The sequence below is a fragment of the Trifolium pratense genome, linkage group LG7 (genome assembly GCF_020283565.1).
Source record: "Trifolium pratense cultivar HEN17-A07 linkage group LG7, ARS_RC_1.1, whole genome shotgun sequence".
NCBI lineage: Eukaryota > Viridiplantae > Streptophyta > Magnoliopsida > Fabales > Fabaceae > Trifolium > Trifolium pratense.
In genome coordinates, this window is record NC_060065.1 from 8,966,177 (window position 1) to 8,980,832 (window position 14,656).

The following is a 14,656-nucleotide window of genomic DNA, read 5'->3' on the forward strand; positions in this document are numbered from 1 at the left end:
GCTATGGAGTTAGCTCATACTAAAGGTTGGTCACAACTGTTGGTTGAAAGCGACTCGTAAATTGTCCTCGGTGCTTTCAAAGACAGAGTGAGGTAGTCCCTTGGAACCTTCGCAATAGATGGGGTAATTGTTTATCCCTTGTTCTGAATATATACTGCTCACATATCTATTGCAAGGGTAATACATGTGCGGATAAGTTAGCAAATCTGGGACATTAAGGCCAACACTTTACGTGGTTTGATAGCATCCCCATGTGTGTTACTATTAATGGTGAGTTTTTAAGGGATAAGCTAGGTCTCCATTATTATCGTTTCTCTTAGCTTTCACCGTCTTTTTTTTTGTGTAATGGTCTGGTCTCCCTTTTATATATCTTTTTTTATTTTTATATATTATATATATGAGCTATAGACATGAAATAACTGGGGTGCCAACATAGTTGGAATGTCCATCATTCTCCTTGATGTTTAGACGCTCTTAATTCAGTTAAAATAAATAAAAATTAATCTAATAGTTGAGATTAATAATACTACTATTAAAGATTAATCCAACATTGAAGGTTGAGTTAAACCACATGAAGATAATCAATTAACTCCGTACACTATAAGTTGATTATATGATGAGAGGACAAGCCACCTCATTCTTGTTCTTTTGCTCTTTATCTCCCCTCCTCTCCTCTCCTCATATAAAGTCCAATTAAGTTCATTTATACTTATTAGATAGAAAAAATAAATTTCTCATTGAATTGACAGTAACATAAGTCCAAAATCGATTTTCATTTTGACTAATCAAAGGTAATTGCTTATCACACCAATCACTATCAAGATAAGAAGAAGGGTCACTCATTATTATCAATGCATAGTGCAACAAACAGTTTCTTTAGATAACACAATAAAAACCTCATAAAGAAAAGCATTGAAGAAAGTTTAGTTTAGAAGAATAAATAATAATAATTGTTTCCATTTTGATGAGATTATGGAAAACTACAACAATGATTCTTCTGAGTGGCAGCAACAACAGCAGCAACATAAGCATTGGTCTCAATACAGTTGTGATGATCATTCACAGTTTCCAACACAAATTCTTCCTCATAATGTTTCTGACTCTTCTTCTGGTTCTTTTCAATATAGTGAGTTTCATTCATGGCCTTTACCTATTGAAGAAAGTTTAGAAGATAGAGCTGTAAGTGCTTCTAAGAGTCATAGTCAAGCTGAGAAAAGACGCAGAGATAGGATTAATACTCAACTTGCTAATCTTAGAAAACTTATTCCTAAGTCTGATAAGGTAATTAAACCAATTTTGTTTTGTTTTTTTCTTTCATGTGTGGTGTCACACATTTAATTTAATTATGTAGAGTATTACTAGTGTATTTTTAGCCATTTTAACCTTAGAATTTGTTTCATATTTCATGCAAGAATGTGGAATTCACTTAATTAGGGAAAACTTAGTGATAAAATGTTGCATTCAATTTTGAGTTTGACAGAATCATGGTGTGCTACCGTGATTTTTACAATTTTTTTATTTAACAAAATCTCGGTGTCACTCTAATTGTGTTAAATTAATTGTAATTCTAAACATATACTTAGTGGTAATTTCAATTGTGCTTTGAAGTATGTACAATTTGGAATCAATTTCTTAGCAAAGTCATCATAAATTAATTTTCACTTCCCCTCTTATTGAGTAGAGAATTTAGAATGAAACTTGCATTAAATGCATAACATCAAGTTTTAAAGAAATGGTCTTGACTGCGCCTGTGGCCGCAGCATCAAGATAACATCGATCTTTCAGATTGAAGGTGTGTCCAATATGTGACACCAACACAGTACCAACACACACGTGGTTACGATTAATTACATTCATTTTCTGAAATTATATTTGGTGTCTACGTGTTTAGTGTCTGTATCTGCCTTAGTGCTTCATAGGTATTTGCAACTGCAATTACGGCTCTACTAGCCGTATGCATCCGTGTTAGTGTTTCATAGGTCTCTGCAACTGCAATTACGGCTCTACTAGCTGTATTTGACTGCAATTTTTCACAATATTAAGGATCTCGAGTCTCGACACAACTGTGACGTGCATAGTATTAACATTTGTATACTTGCAGATGGACAAGGCAGCTTTACTAGGGAGTGTGATAGATCAAGTAAAAGATCTAAAGCGAAAAGCAATGGATGTTAGCAAAGTCATAACAGTTCCAACTGAAATTGATGAAGTATCAATAGACTACAACCATGTTGAAGATGAAACCAACAATAACAAACTAAACAAATTCAAAAACAATATCATCATCAAAGCTTCTGTTTGTTGCGACGATCGACCGGAACTTTTCTCCGAATTAATCCAAGTCCTCAAAGGTTTAAGACTCACAACAGTTAAAGCTGACATAGCAAGTGTTGGTGGAAGAATCAAAAGTATATTAATACTTTGTTCTAAGGATAGTGAAGAAAATGTTTGCATTAATACTCTTAAACAGTCCCTTAAATCAGCTGTGACAAAAATTGCTTCATCATCAATGGTATCTAATTGTCCTACTAGAAGTAAGAGGCAAAGGTTTTTCTTGCCTTCTCATTTTGTATAGTAATTTGTTGCAAAAAAATTATTTTATATTCACTCCTTTTTTTTATTAGGAGGGTAATTTAATTTTGTGGGGGCAATTTTTTGCTTCATTTTTTAATATTTATTATATACCTATCATATATTTAGTTTGTTCTATTACCAAAAAGGATATATAGTTTGTTCATTAATGAGATGAAATATTGCTTTTGTACCATCAATTAAGGCAAAAGCAAAGTTAAAGTGGGAAGTTGAAAGAAAAGCATATGCAAAAAGTAAAGAAATTAGGTGTGTGATCACTTGCTGCTTCCAAATGGAAAAGCAGCCAAGAGACTTTAGTTTAGATTCTATTAATTGATTGTCTTTTTTTAATAAAAAAGTTTAGGCGAGTTGGGTCTAAATAATTCACCATGGTCTAAAAAAGTTTTAAGTATCAAACGATATCGACAAAAGTATTTATATGTCATCCCACAAATGAGATCGCACCTGCGGTGGGATTAGAATTCATGTTGAATTGAGCTGAATTCTTACCAATTGGACAAAGCTAAGTAGCCAGTCAACTGGATTATTGGATAAGCAATACAATGACTAACTTACCAAAAGGTATTAAATTGAGTAAACAACTACTTTAGTGTCTGAAAGTTTTTTTGTTAGATAGACAAATGTTAGTAAATTAGAGTTGTCAATATTCGATTTGGATTAAGTGCAGCCACTGCTTTGTGCAGTTGGCAGCAGTTAGATCATTAGGACCGTCCGACTAAGATCGGACGGTTCCTATTTAAAGTCAATTTTTAATTTTTGTTTAATATTTAATTTTCATGATTAAATCAAGACCATTCAATTTTTATCGTACGGTCATAAAGTTGCTGACCGCATGAAGTCGCTGATTTCTGACGGTATAAAGTGGCATGATTTGTAATGTGGCAGAACTAGGGGACTGGGGATTGCTGGTCTCAATTATAATCTACTATATCGACCACTTAAAATCATGAATCAAAAAAGAAATATTCTCACAGCATGAATAAGCTATTTATCCATTTATTATTGCACATGAAATCATTGTAAATATGGTTTAGCAAAATAAAATAATGATAAATTTTTGGATATTCGTTTGTATATAAATATTAGTAGTGTACCATATTTCAATGACAACATTCAAATAAGAAGATAATAATAAGATTAAAAGAATAGGATGATGGTCACTAGGGTCTTTAGCGTACTAGTTTGAAAGTCTCAAAAGAATAACTCAAATGGTAAAAGGGTGTAATGATATTTGATATGTTAGCCCACAAATTCTAACCTACAATTTTCTACTTTTCTGCATCAAGTATGTGTTGTTAGATCTTGTGTTGTGACTTGTGAAGTTGCTGCAAGAAAACAACATTTAAAATGAAGATGATGATCATGATGCTGGTAATGAACAATACACTTTTCTTATAAAAAAAAAAAAAAAAATGACATGAACATGAACACATCAACATTGCTAATAGTATAATTCAGAGAAATGTTATTTGAACATCATTTTTGACAACTTTGGGACACATTTCTTTTCCCCAATTCTTATTGGGCAAAAACAATAGAGAGAGAGAATAAGAATATAATGTGAGTATGAGAGAGAAAGTTGTCAAAAACTAGATGTTCAAATACTATTTCTCTTTCGGTAAAGGAACTTGAGTGCGTAGAGACTCACTTTGTTAGCGGCGAAATTCATCAAATCCTCTTTAGACAAAACTTGTAAAATCAAATTTGAAATTGAAAACCTAACATTGCACAACCTTGGGGCTAATCCCATCACTGCATCCCTGTGATGAATTGCCTGCACACATTGTATCACCGCAAGATCATTGAACCATGTTAACCTTCCTCTAGAAGTAGTTAAGACCGCTCAAAACTCTTTCCAACAAATCACAGCAGCACAGGACAAAGAGGTTGGAAAAGGATTGTTGGAAAAGTGAAGAAAGTCCACCACTTCGTTGCATATGGTATTTAGATTTAGAGCATAAAAAATTGCTTTATTCATGTGTGGTTCGAAATGGATTGAAAACCAGTTTGATTACTTGAACAACCTTCTTATTCTCAAAGACCAGCTTTTTCTCTTCCTCTTCAACAAATTTCTTTATTCTCTTTCCCTTCAACAAACTTCACAGTATCAACAATTTTAACCAATAGTCATTTGAAGAGTTTTTCACTTTAAACTTCAACCACAAGTATTCATAGCCATCATTGAATTAGAAATCATAGTTTTAAACAACTCAGTGTCATCGAATCATCACAACTCTTAACTTCTTCACGTTCTTCCTCAAGGAGCAATCAAGGTGAAGAACAATTAGATTTGGAAAGAGATTTCGTTATGGGCATAGCATGAGATTTTGAAATGTGTTTTTAGAAGAGTTTGGGAGAAGCAAAATATGGAGAAGCAAGTGGCAAGTTGAATAGATTTTCAAAGTCGAATTCTGATTTGAGAACTGAGTCCGTGAATCTGATTAAACTAAGTGAATTGGTGATTCGTTCTACAAATTTTGTTATTACATGGTATATAAAATATGAGCCTGTTTGGTTATTGATTTGATCATAATTAACAAATACTTTTGCACATCCTACGGTCCATAAAACAATCTAAATATATGTAAAAACAATTTTCAACCTTAACGAATCTTTACACCAACGGTGCACAACAATTAAACTCTTTCCAATAATAATAGGAAATTGCAACATGAATGTCTCATTTCAAACAAGTAAAGGTTATTAGAATAGAATTGCGTAAGATAATACATTAGAATATAATCATCCATATAAATGGAGAGAAACTCTAGATTATTTCTAATCAATTCTAGCGCCAACAGTGTTGCCAAATAAAAATCAACACAAGATTCAGTGATGACACAACTCAAATAATAAGATCAACAAACAATGGGAAAACAGCAGAAAAAGATGATCCATCCCTCCCAATAAAGAACCGCTTTCGCATAATCCCAATTAAAATCTATTCAATATAGCATTCAGCTAATCTGAATCTCAAACCTGAGGAATTGCATTGTTATTAATATGAAACTATTTCAAATTCATAAATCAACAAAATTACCTTCAACAAAATTACCCAAACTTCTAAATCAAATTGTTTACAATGATTTCTACATGATATGGCAAATATACTTGTTACAACATGATTTCTACTAATAGGTTGCAAAACGTAACACATTTCACAGCTTCAAAATGTAACAACATACGGAATACGATAAAACCACACGACATGAAAAAAATAGCAAAACTAGGCATGAAAATATCAAAAGATCATAAACCATTCAAATATTAAAACTACTGAATTCCATAAAGAACAATATCATTGAGTTAATACAAAAACAAAATATCATAACAGCAAAACGAGAGAGAAAATCCGATACTACTCTCTTAGGTCTGATTTAAAAAACAACAAGGAAAGGAAAAACAAAACTAAGATCGATCAATGATGTCTGAAAACACACACTACTTAGATCTCTGTCTCATCTTTCGGCGCTTCCTCTTCAATCTCCTCATACGCTTCTTCTTCCACTGCACAAAGCAGAAAATTACAATTAAACCAAAAACACTACAACAATAAAAGAATGAGAAAACAAAACGAGATAGTAAAGGATCTAACCTTGGCTCTCATGGTTGTTGAAAACGGAAGAGAACTTTGTTGAGAAAAAACCCTAGATGAGACTGGGCAGAAGTAACTGCGATTAGGAAGAGAGTCAAGATGGGTTTCGGGATTTTATAGTGACTCGTAAACCCTAGAAAATAGAATGGGTTGGGCTTTATTTTTTAGCCCGTGGACTCACCAACTCTAGAAAAATCAATTACTATTCAGACCCTCTATAGGTTCATTGAGACAGTATTTTTTTTCCCGGTAACCTAGTGGTTAGAATCAGGGGTAAATTCTAATATGGACCACTTCATAAAGTGGTCTATGGTGGACCAGTCATGAATAACATTATAACGAATACGAATTTTACATAATCCACCGTTGGATTGAAAGTTTATATCATCTAGATCATCCTTAGAAAAATTGAAAATCATTTGATATGTTATTGAGATACATCAAGATTAATGGTTTATTAAATAACGTAAATCTTGATGGGTCTCAATAACATATCAAATGATTTTCAAAAAATTTTAAAAAAATTATGGATGATCTATACCATATAAACTTAGTGGTTAGAATCAGACACTAAAAAAATTATGGATGATCTATAGCATATAAACTTAGTGGTTAGAATCAGACACTAAAAAAATTATGGATGATCTATACCATATAAATTTCAATGGGTTGGGCTTTATTTTTGAGCCCGTGGACTCACCAACTCTAGAAAAATGAATTACTATTCACACCCTCTATAGGTTCATTGAGACAGTATTTTTTTTTTCGGTAACCTAGTGGTTAGAATCAGACACTATAGCCCCGTTTGGATTAGTTTATTTTTGAGCTTATGCAAACAGCTTATGCAACATAAATTGTGTTTATGTTATTTTATAAGTTCACATTAGTGAAAATTGTATATTTATAAGCTATTATCATAAACTTCCTTGACAAACTTATAATAATATATAAAAATTGCATAAGATCAAAAATAAGCTAATCCAAACGGGCCATATAACTGTAGAAAGAATTCAGGATTCAAACTCCAACCCCTCTAAAAATTTCACATTAGCTACCAAATGAGTTACCCAACTCTAAAAAATATAATAGATTGAGTTTTATTTTTTAGCCCATGGAAACCCAACGCGAGAAAGAAAAAAAAAAAGAAGAACTACTATTTACACCCTATGTAGATTCATTTTGACAATAATTTTTTTATGGAGATGGTAAATAACATTGTTTTTTTTTTTTTTGCAATTAAGCTCATTGAGAAATTAACTTCAAAGTTCATTTTCAAACAACTCCAAGACACTTGGCTCGAGTAGTAGGGGATGTTCAATGCAAGAACGTGCCTGCATAAATTCGTTTTCGAGTGAAACAAAATTTTGATTAACGGAGCAAGAAAAGAAAAATTTCACATGTGGTTGAAAATGACTCATTTACTGCAGAGGGGGTGAATTGCGAGTACAAACAGACCCACGAATTGGTATAGTTACTGCTCTTTGTTGCATGGGTGCTAGATATAAAGTTGCTATAATGCATTTCATTCGTGTAATTTGTTAAATAAGTGGGTTGATTATATGAAGATACATATAGAGCAATATCGTTCTATTTGAAATATACAGGTTGTGCTTTTATGGTAGATGAGTGGACCGATCAATATGCAGAAGAATTGCTTCTCGTAGTGTTATATGATGGCCCTGAAAATATTGTTTAAATCATCACGGATAATGCTATGAATTATGTTGTTGTTGGAAAGTTGTTGGAAGAGGATTTTCCTAAGTTGTATTAGTCTCCTTGTGCAACACAATGTATTAATTTAATGTAGCAAGACATGAGAAAATTAGAGAATGTAAGTGAGACGGTGTCACATGCTTCAAAAGTTACCAAATTTATATATAATCATTGTTTTGCATTGTATTTGATGAAGCAAAATACAAGTGGAAGAGAAATACTTCGTCCTACTCCAACCTACTTTACCACCAATTTAATTGCTTTGCAAAGTATTTTGGCCCAGTAATATGCACTAAGAGCCAAGGTAACATCCAATGAATGGACAACCACAACTATTCCGAAGATGTCAAGGCAAAGCAATTTGTGGAACGTGACTTAGACTCGATTTTTAGGTTTACATGTGCTGACATAGTGAAAATCACATAGCCACTTATACGTTGCGTATTGTAGATAGTGAAGATAAACCTGATATGGGCTATCTCAACTGAGCTATGTACAAAGCAATATAGAAGATTGAGAAGAGGTTTTAAAAGTAATAAGCTGAATGTAGAGTCTTATTTGATGATCTTGGATAACCGTTGTGATGCACAACTTCACAAAAATCTTCATGTTGTTGGTTATTGGTTAAATCCATCTTGTAGATTCAATCGATAATATGAAAACCACAAGTTCACCACAACTATCCTTTTGGATGTCATTGAAAAATATGTTGCCAGGTAAAATTAGTTGATAATCCTTAGGTATTTTAGTACAATGTTTAGGTATTTTAAAACGTTTTATTTAATTTCATTAATTACATGTATTATTCTAGATCAATGGTAGGAAAACTTATGGAACTGAAGCACCCAATTTGCAAAAGTTGGCTGCTCATATTTCGAGTCAAACTTGTAGTGCCTATGGTTACGAACAAAATTGGAATGTGTATGTTTCTATTCAGAATGATTTATAGTGCTTATGTTTGTTTATTTTATATAGCATATAATTCATAACTTTTGTTTCTATTCAAAATGAATTATATTTGTTTAGTGTTTATGTTTCTTCTATCACATAAATCTTGGTTTGTTTAACATATACTCCCTCCGTACCACAATATATGTCACATTTACGCATATTAAGAAATTTCTAACTTATGTGAATCTTGTAAAAAATTATATTGTTTTTATGTTTTACCCTTGATGGAACATTTAAACCTTTGTACAAATGTATAACACCATTCATATTGATGAAAATTGGCTTCAAATGAAAGGAAAGTGTAAGAACTTTTACTTGCTCCTAGACGAATAAGATCTGATTCGAACTTGTAAAAGTAAGAATTTCATACCAAAAGTCATGTTTTTAGCAACCATTGCTCGACCAAGGTTTGATGCACAAAAACTCTCACGCATTAATTTGAATTAATTACAAATCTTAGATAGCTCCAAGTTAGATTAGTAACCTTATATGGTTCCATTGAATTTCTTAAGATCCCGCAAAAACGAAAATGTTAGATTAGAGCATATGGTAAATCAAATATTACTAACTAACGATACTAAACTTCTTCAATGTTAGACTAGTCCCTTTCTTTTTAACACCGATTCAATGTTAGTAACAATACTACATTCAAATTAGAACTAAACTGTAGTAGAAAAATGTGTATGATGCATTTTTGGAAAAGATATGTTGAAGAAGAAGAAAGAAAAATGGAAGAAAATGTGTGTGTGTGTGTGTGTGAGAGAGAGAGAGAGAGAGGAAGAAGAAGAATGTACGCGTAGTAGAATATTGAGAATGTGTTAGAATGAATGAATTTGTATAATAGTATTAGTACGTAGTGAGTGAGTTTTTATTTTAATGTGTGAGAGATGTGTTCCTGGAAGGAAAAAAAAGTGTGTAGTGTTAGATTAAAAACCTTTTTCCAGATCTCTTACTCAAGATTCAAGAAATTACAAACCTTAGATGGCTCCAATGAAGATCCTGCACAAAATAAAGAAGTTAGGTTAGAGCATATGGTATATCAGAATTTTAGTAACAATACTACATTCAAATTAGAACTAAACTGTAACCAAAAAAACTAAACCAATAGTAGAAAAATGTGTATTATGCTTTTTTTGAAAAATATGTGTTGAATAATAGGGAAAAAAAGTGGAAGAAAGTAGAAAAATGGAAGAAAATATGTGTGTGTAAGTGAGAGAGAGAGAGAGAGAGAGAGAGAGAGAGAGAGAGAGAGAGGAAAGTACCGGTTTGTTAGAGAATGAAAGAAATGGTAGTGAATGAATAAATGATGATGCAAAACAAAATATAATGTCGGTTGATTTTATGTGAATTAGAGTGAGTGAACTTTTGTTTTTGGTTGTTACATACTAATGAGAGTGAGAGAGCAAATGTGTGTGCATAATAGGTCTGTTGAGCAAAATAGTAATAATTGCATTGCATGGTATTGATAGTGTTATTTTTCTTTTGCAACAGATATGGTGGTGTGGAGAGATATTGGGTAGTACAAGTAGTGGAAGAGATGGTCTTGAAAATATTGTTTAAATCATCACAAATAATGCTATGAATTATGTTGTTGCTGAAAAGTTGTTGGAAGAGGAGTTTCTTAAGTCGTATTAGTCTCCTCGTGCAACACATTGTATGAATTTAATGTAGCGACATGAGAAAATTAGAGGATGTAAGTGAGACGGTGTCACATGCTTCAAAAGTTACTAAATTCATATATAATCATTGTTTTGCATTGTATTTAATGAAGCAAAATACAGGTGGAAGAGAAATACTTCGTCCTACTCTAACATACTTTGCAACTAATTTCATTGCCTTGTAAAGTATTTTGGCTCATTAATATGCACTAAGAGCCAACGTAACATCCAAAGAATGGTCAACCACAACTTATTTCGAAGATGTCAAGGCAAAGCAATTTGTGGAATGTGACTCAGACTCAAATTTTTGGTCTACGTGTGCTGACATATAGTGAAAATCATATAACCACTTGTACGTTGTGTATTGTTGATAGTGAAGATAAACCTGAGATGAGCTATCTCTATTGAGCTATGTATAAAGCAAGATAGGAGATTGAGAAGAGGTTTTAAAAGAATTAAGCTGTATGTATAACCTTATTTGATGATCTTGGATAACCGTTGGGATGCACAAACTTCACCATGTTGCGGGTTATTGGTTAAATCCATCTTGTAGATTCAATCCATAATATGAAAACCACAAGTTCACCACAACTATCCTTTTGGATGTCATTGAAAAATATGTTGCCAGATAAAATTAGTTCATAATCCTTAGGTGTTTTAGTACAATGTTTATGTATTTTACAACATTTTATTTAATTTGATTACATGTATTATTCTAGATCAATGGTGAAAAACTTATGGAACTGAAGCACCCAATTTGCAAAAGTTGGCTGTTAAGATTTCGAGTCAAATTTGTAGTGCCTATGATTACGAACAAAATTGGAATGTGTATGTTTCTATTCAAAATGTTTGAGGCCAATGATATGATGTGTATTTGTTCAATACTATCTCGTCACAATCTTGATATTCAAAATGTTTGATGTAACGCCCCGAATTTTAATTAGGAATATTTTAGGCATATTTGATTTATTAGATGATGTCTAATTATGTGCTTATGTGTTTATGAATTTTAAATTGATTTTGGCATGTTAAGTGTGTTTTTATGTCTTGTGTAATTATTGTGGTTTGAGATTAAATTAGATAGTAGTATAATTTAGGAGTTAGTTATGGGAGAAAATAAATAATTAGAGGTTTTGGACTTATTTATGAGAGAAAGAGGTAGAGAGAGAAGTTAAGAGAAGGGTTTTGGTGAAAGTTGAAGAGAAAGAAAAGAGGAATGCAAATCTCGTTTTCAACACAGCAGCCTCGCAAAAACTTCGATTCCCAATTCGTTAACCGTTGGATTTCCTTCAAATGTTGGGGGTAGGTTCACAATATCTGAGGCCAACTTTTGACCGTTCGGATCGTTGAAACAAGGTCTGAGGTGGAAGAAATCGAGTTCTGATTACACCATATATTTGGGGAGAAAAAGAGGGAAAGAGGCAAGAACATGATGGAGCTTCAAGAACCATTGCCATGCTCCATTTTCTTTACTAAAGGTAAGGGAAGTTTATGTTTTTAAGTAGGATTGAGTTATAGAATAAAGGAGTAGCTAAGCTTCTCTTTCCCAAGTATTCTATGATTCTCCTTAGGAGAGGGTTTTTTTTGAGAAAACCCATGAGTAGAGATTATGTTTTTATGCTTTCTCATTAATAATTCATGTTGTTGTTATTATTTAGTAGTGATTTATACAATAAAAATTCATGCTTGAACTGTTGAAGTTGTTATGTTTGAATAAATTGAAAGTATGAATTTTGATTGATAATTTCATGAATTGGTTGTTGTTTTGTTGTTAATTTGAGTACACTGAGTTAGGATTAATGAGAACTAAACATATGAATCCATTTATGTGAGTTTTGGGGGTTATGGGATACTATGATAATGGGTTATAGTCATGGTAAATTGTGGTGTGAATCTAGTCAATTTTTGTGAGATGATTTGTTTGAGTTGGTGTTTTGTTCGTTATATTGAAAAGATGATGGTGATGAATATATGAATGAAACTAAATTAATGTGTTAGTTAATGTATTTAATTGATAAACTTTATTTGTGAGTTTGTTGATGAAGTTTCATAGACGTGGATTATTGATGAATTCTATTCGTGTACTAAATGATGAATTTTATTGGTGTATGAATTCTTTTGGTGTATTAGTGATGTGTTCGTGCGTATGAACAATGACGGTGTTACGTGCTTATGTACAATAACGAGGTGTGATTGTTCATGAATATAACTATGATGTTCAATTTCTTGATGATGATAAATGATGATTTATCATGAGTAGATGTATTCTAAAGACGGTGATTTAGAATATTTGGATTATGTTATCCATATTATGTTGATGTTATAATAGAGATAAAACCAAATGTTTGGTATATGCACATTCATGCATTCATAAGTTGTGTCTATTGATGAGTATTCTAGAGACGATGATCTAGTTTACTGTTGTTTTAGAGACGATGATCTAAAACATTTGGAATAAGTTTTCCAAAATTATGATGATGGATACCACATGCATATAGGTCGTGTCTAGGGAGACATTGCATACTTAATTTCAATAGATGAAATGTTGTGTGACTGATAAATTGTTGATTGATGTTTGCATAATTGCGCACTAAATGATAAGTGATAATTTGTGGGTGTTAATTGGTGGGTGCTAAATGATGTGTAGTGGTTAGTTGGATATTTCATAATATATCTCCGATATTCCAAGTAACTAATGTTGTATGATTGATTTAATTAATTGATTAGTGATGTGTAAATTGAGGTGTTGATTAAATGGTATAAATGTTGCATGAATTATTAACGTGATATAATCATATTTATACCTTGTTGTATATTTCCTATCTTTTTTGCTTATTGCATAAACTCACCCTGTTTTGTGTTATGTGTTACGTGCTGGACTCTTGGGAGTCCAGATTTTCCAGGTTGTTGAGTCTCGTGCTTGAGTTCTTGATGAAGCTCTGCTCTTATTGTGACACGGGGAAGAGTTCATAGAGTCATTTACTCTGTTATTTTATTTTTAATTTAAAATGTTTCTTTTTAGAAAAGAAAAATATTTTTATTAGTGATGCTTATGCTAATTTATTTTCATTAGCAATGTATGAAGAAAAATGTAATACCTTAAACCAATATTTTCATAAGTTATTTTTCTCCAAGCCTATTTATTATTTATAACCGCTGCGTAATTTTGAAAAGCATTCTTGAGTTAGAGTAACTTTTGAATATTGGGTTTAGGGCGTTACAAAGTGGTATCAGAGCCCCGTTGGTCCATCCGACCGAGTGGGTTATGTGTCAATCAGAGCAGGTCTGTCTAGTCAGATCGAGTGGGCGTGGTGTCAGTCGTGTTTGTCTATTGATTGTATTTTATTATGTGTTGATTGTTATAGTTACACTTGCACCTAGTGTCACTATTTAACTATCTCGCATTGCAAGAAGTGTGATTAGTTTCATGAACTTCGTTGTTACGATATATTCATCCTTTCTCGTTATGATCTGATACTTAATTTTGAGATTTAAGGGAAGATATATGTCACCTAAATGTTTGTGTGAGACGTTGTGTTTTGTGTTTCATTCCCTTGTATGTGACATGTGTGTAAACACTGTCGATACTTGTTTCTTTTACGAGACTAAGTTCGAGAGCAGTAGAAGTCCGTAAATAGGTGTGAGAATCAGTAGTTTCAGTAGAAGGTTGCAGTGGGTTTGAGATAAGTGATGGAGAAGATTATATCTCCCTGAAATGTTTCGAGTATGGGAAGTTACGAAAAATGCTTTTCAGATAAAAACTTGGAGTAGTAAGTCGGATGTATCAAAATTGAAGTTGAACAGTAATTGCGGAGATAATACTCATTGATAATCAAAGATAAATAAAAGAGATTTATGATTGAGAAAATGTTACACTAGAAATCAGGACGGTGAAATCATTAGATGGAAAAATATGTTGGAGAATTTCACACGAGGCTTTGGATGTAGAGATGAGGTTAAGGTATATCAGCAATGGAGTAATAGAAGGAGTGAAAAAGACTAGTTGTTTGGGAAGGTGTGTTAATGAGAATGTGGCTTAAGGATTCACAAGAGGGAAATGAGGAAAAGTTGAAAGAAGAAAAAAAAGGTTGGAGGAGAGTTTGGAGTTATGACGAAATATGATGTGCGCTGATTGGGAAAGTCAAAA

General features: G+C 32.4%; 1 protein-coding gene and 1 long non-coding RNA gene across 2 annotated transcripts; one reads left to right on the forward strand and one right to left on the reverse strand.

Moving 5' to 3' along the window:
• Positions 1-764: 764 nt before the first annotated feature.
• On the forward strand, positions 765-2,607 carry LOC123894797 (transcription factor bHLH51). The gene is made up of 2 exons (XM_045944872.1): positions 765-1,281; positions 2,102-2,607. The coding sequence occupies exons 1-2, from the start codon at positions 973-975 to the stop codon at positions 2,573-2,575; spliced, it is 783 nt and encodes a 260-aa protein (XP_045800828.1). The 5' UTR covers positions 765-972; the 3' UTR covers positions 2,576-2,607.
• Positions 2,608-5,831: 3,224 nt separating this feature from the next.
• Positions 5,832-6,349, reverse strand: LOC123894798. The gene is made up of 2 exons (XR_006803920.1): positions 6,188-6,349; positions 5,832-6,099 (listed from the first exon to the last, which is right to left on the reverse strand). It is a non-coding gene; the product is annotated as an uncharacterized LOC123894798 (long non-coding RNA).
• Positions 6,350-14,656: the final 8,307 nt, after the last annotated feature.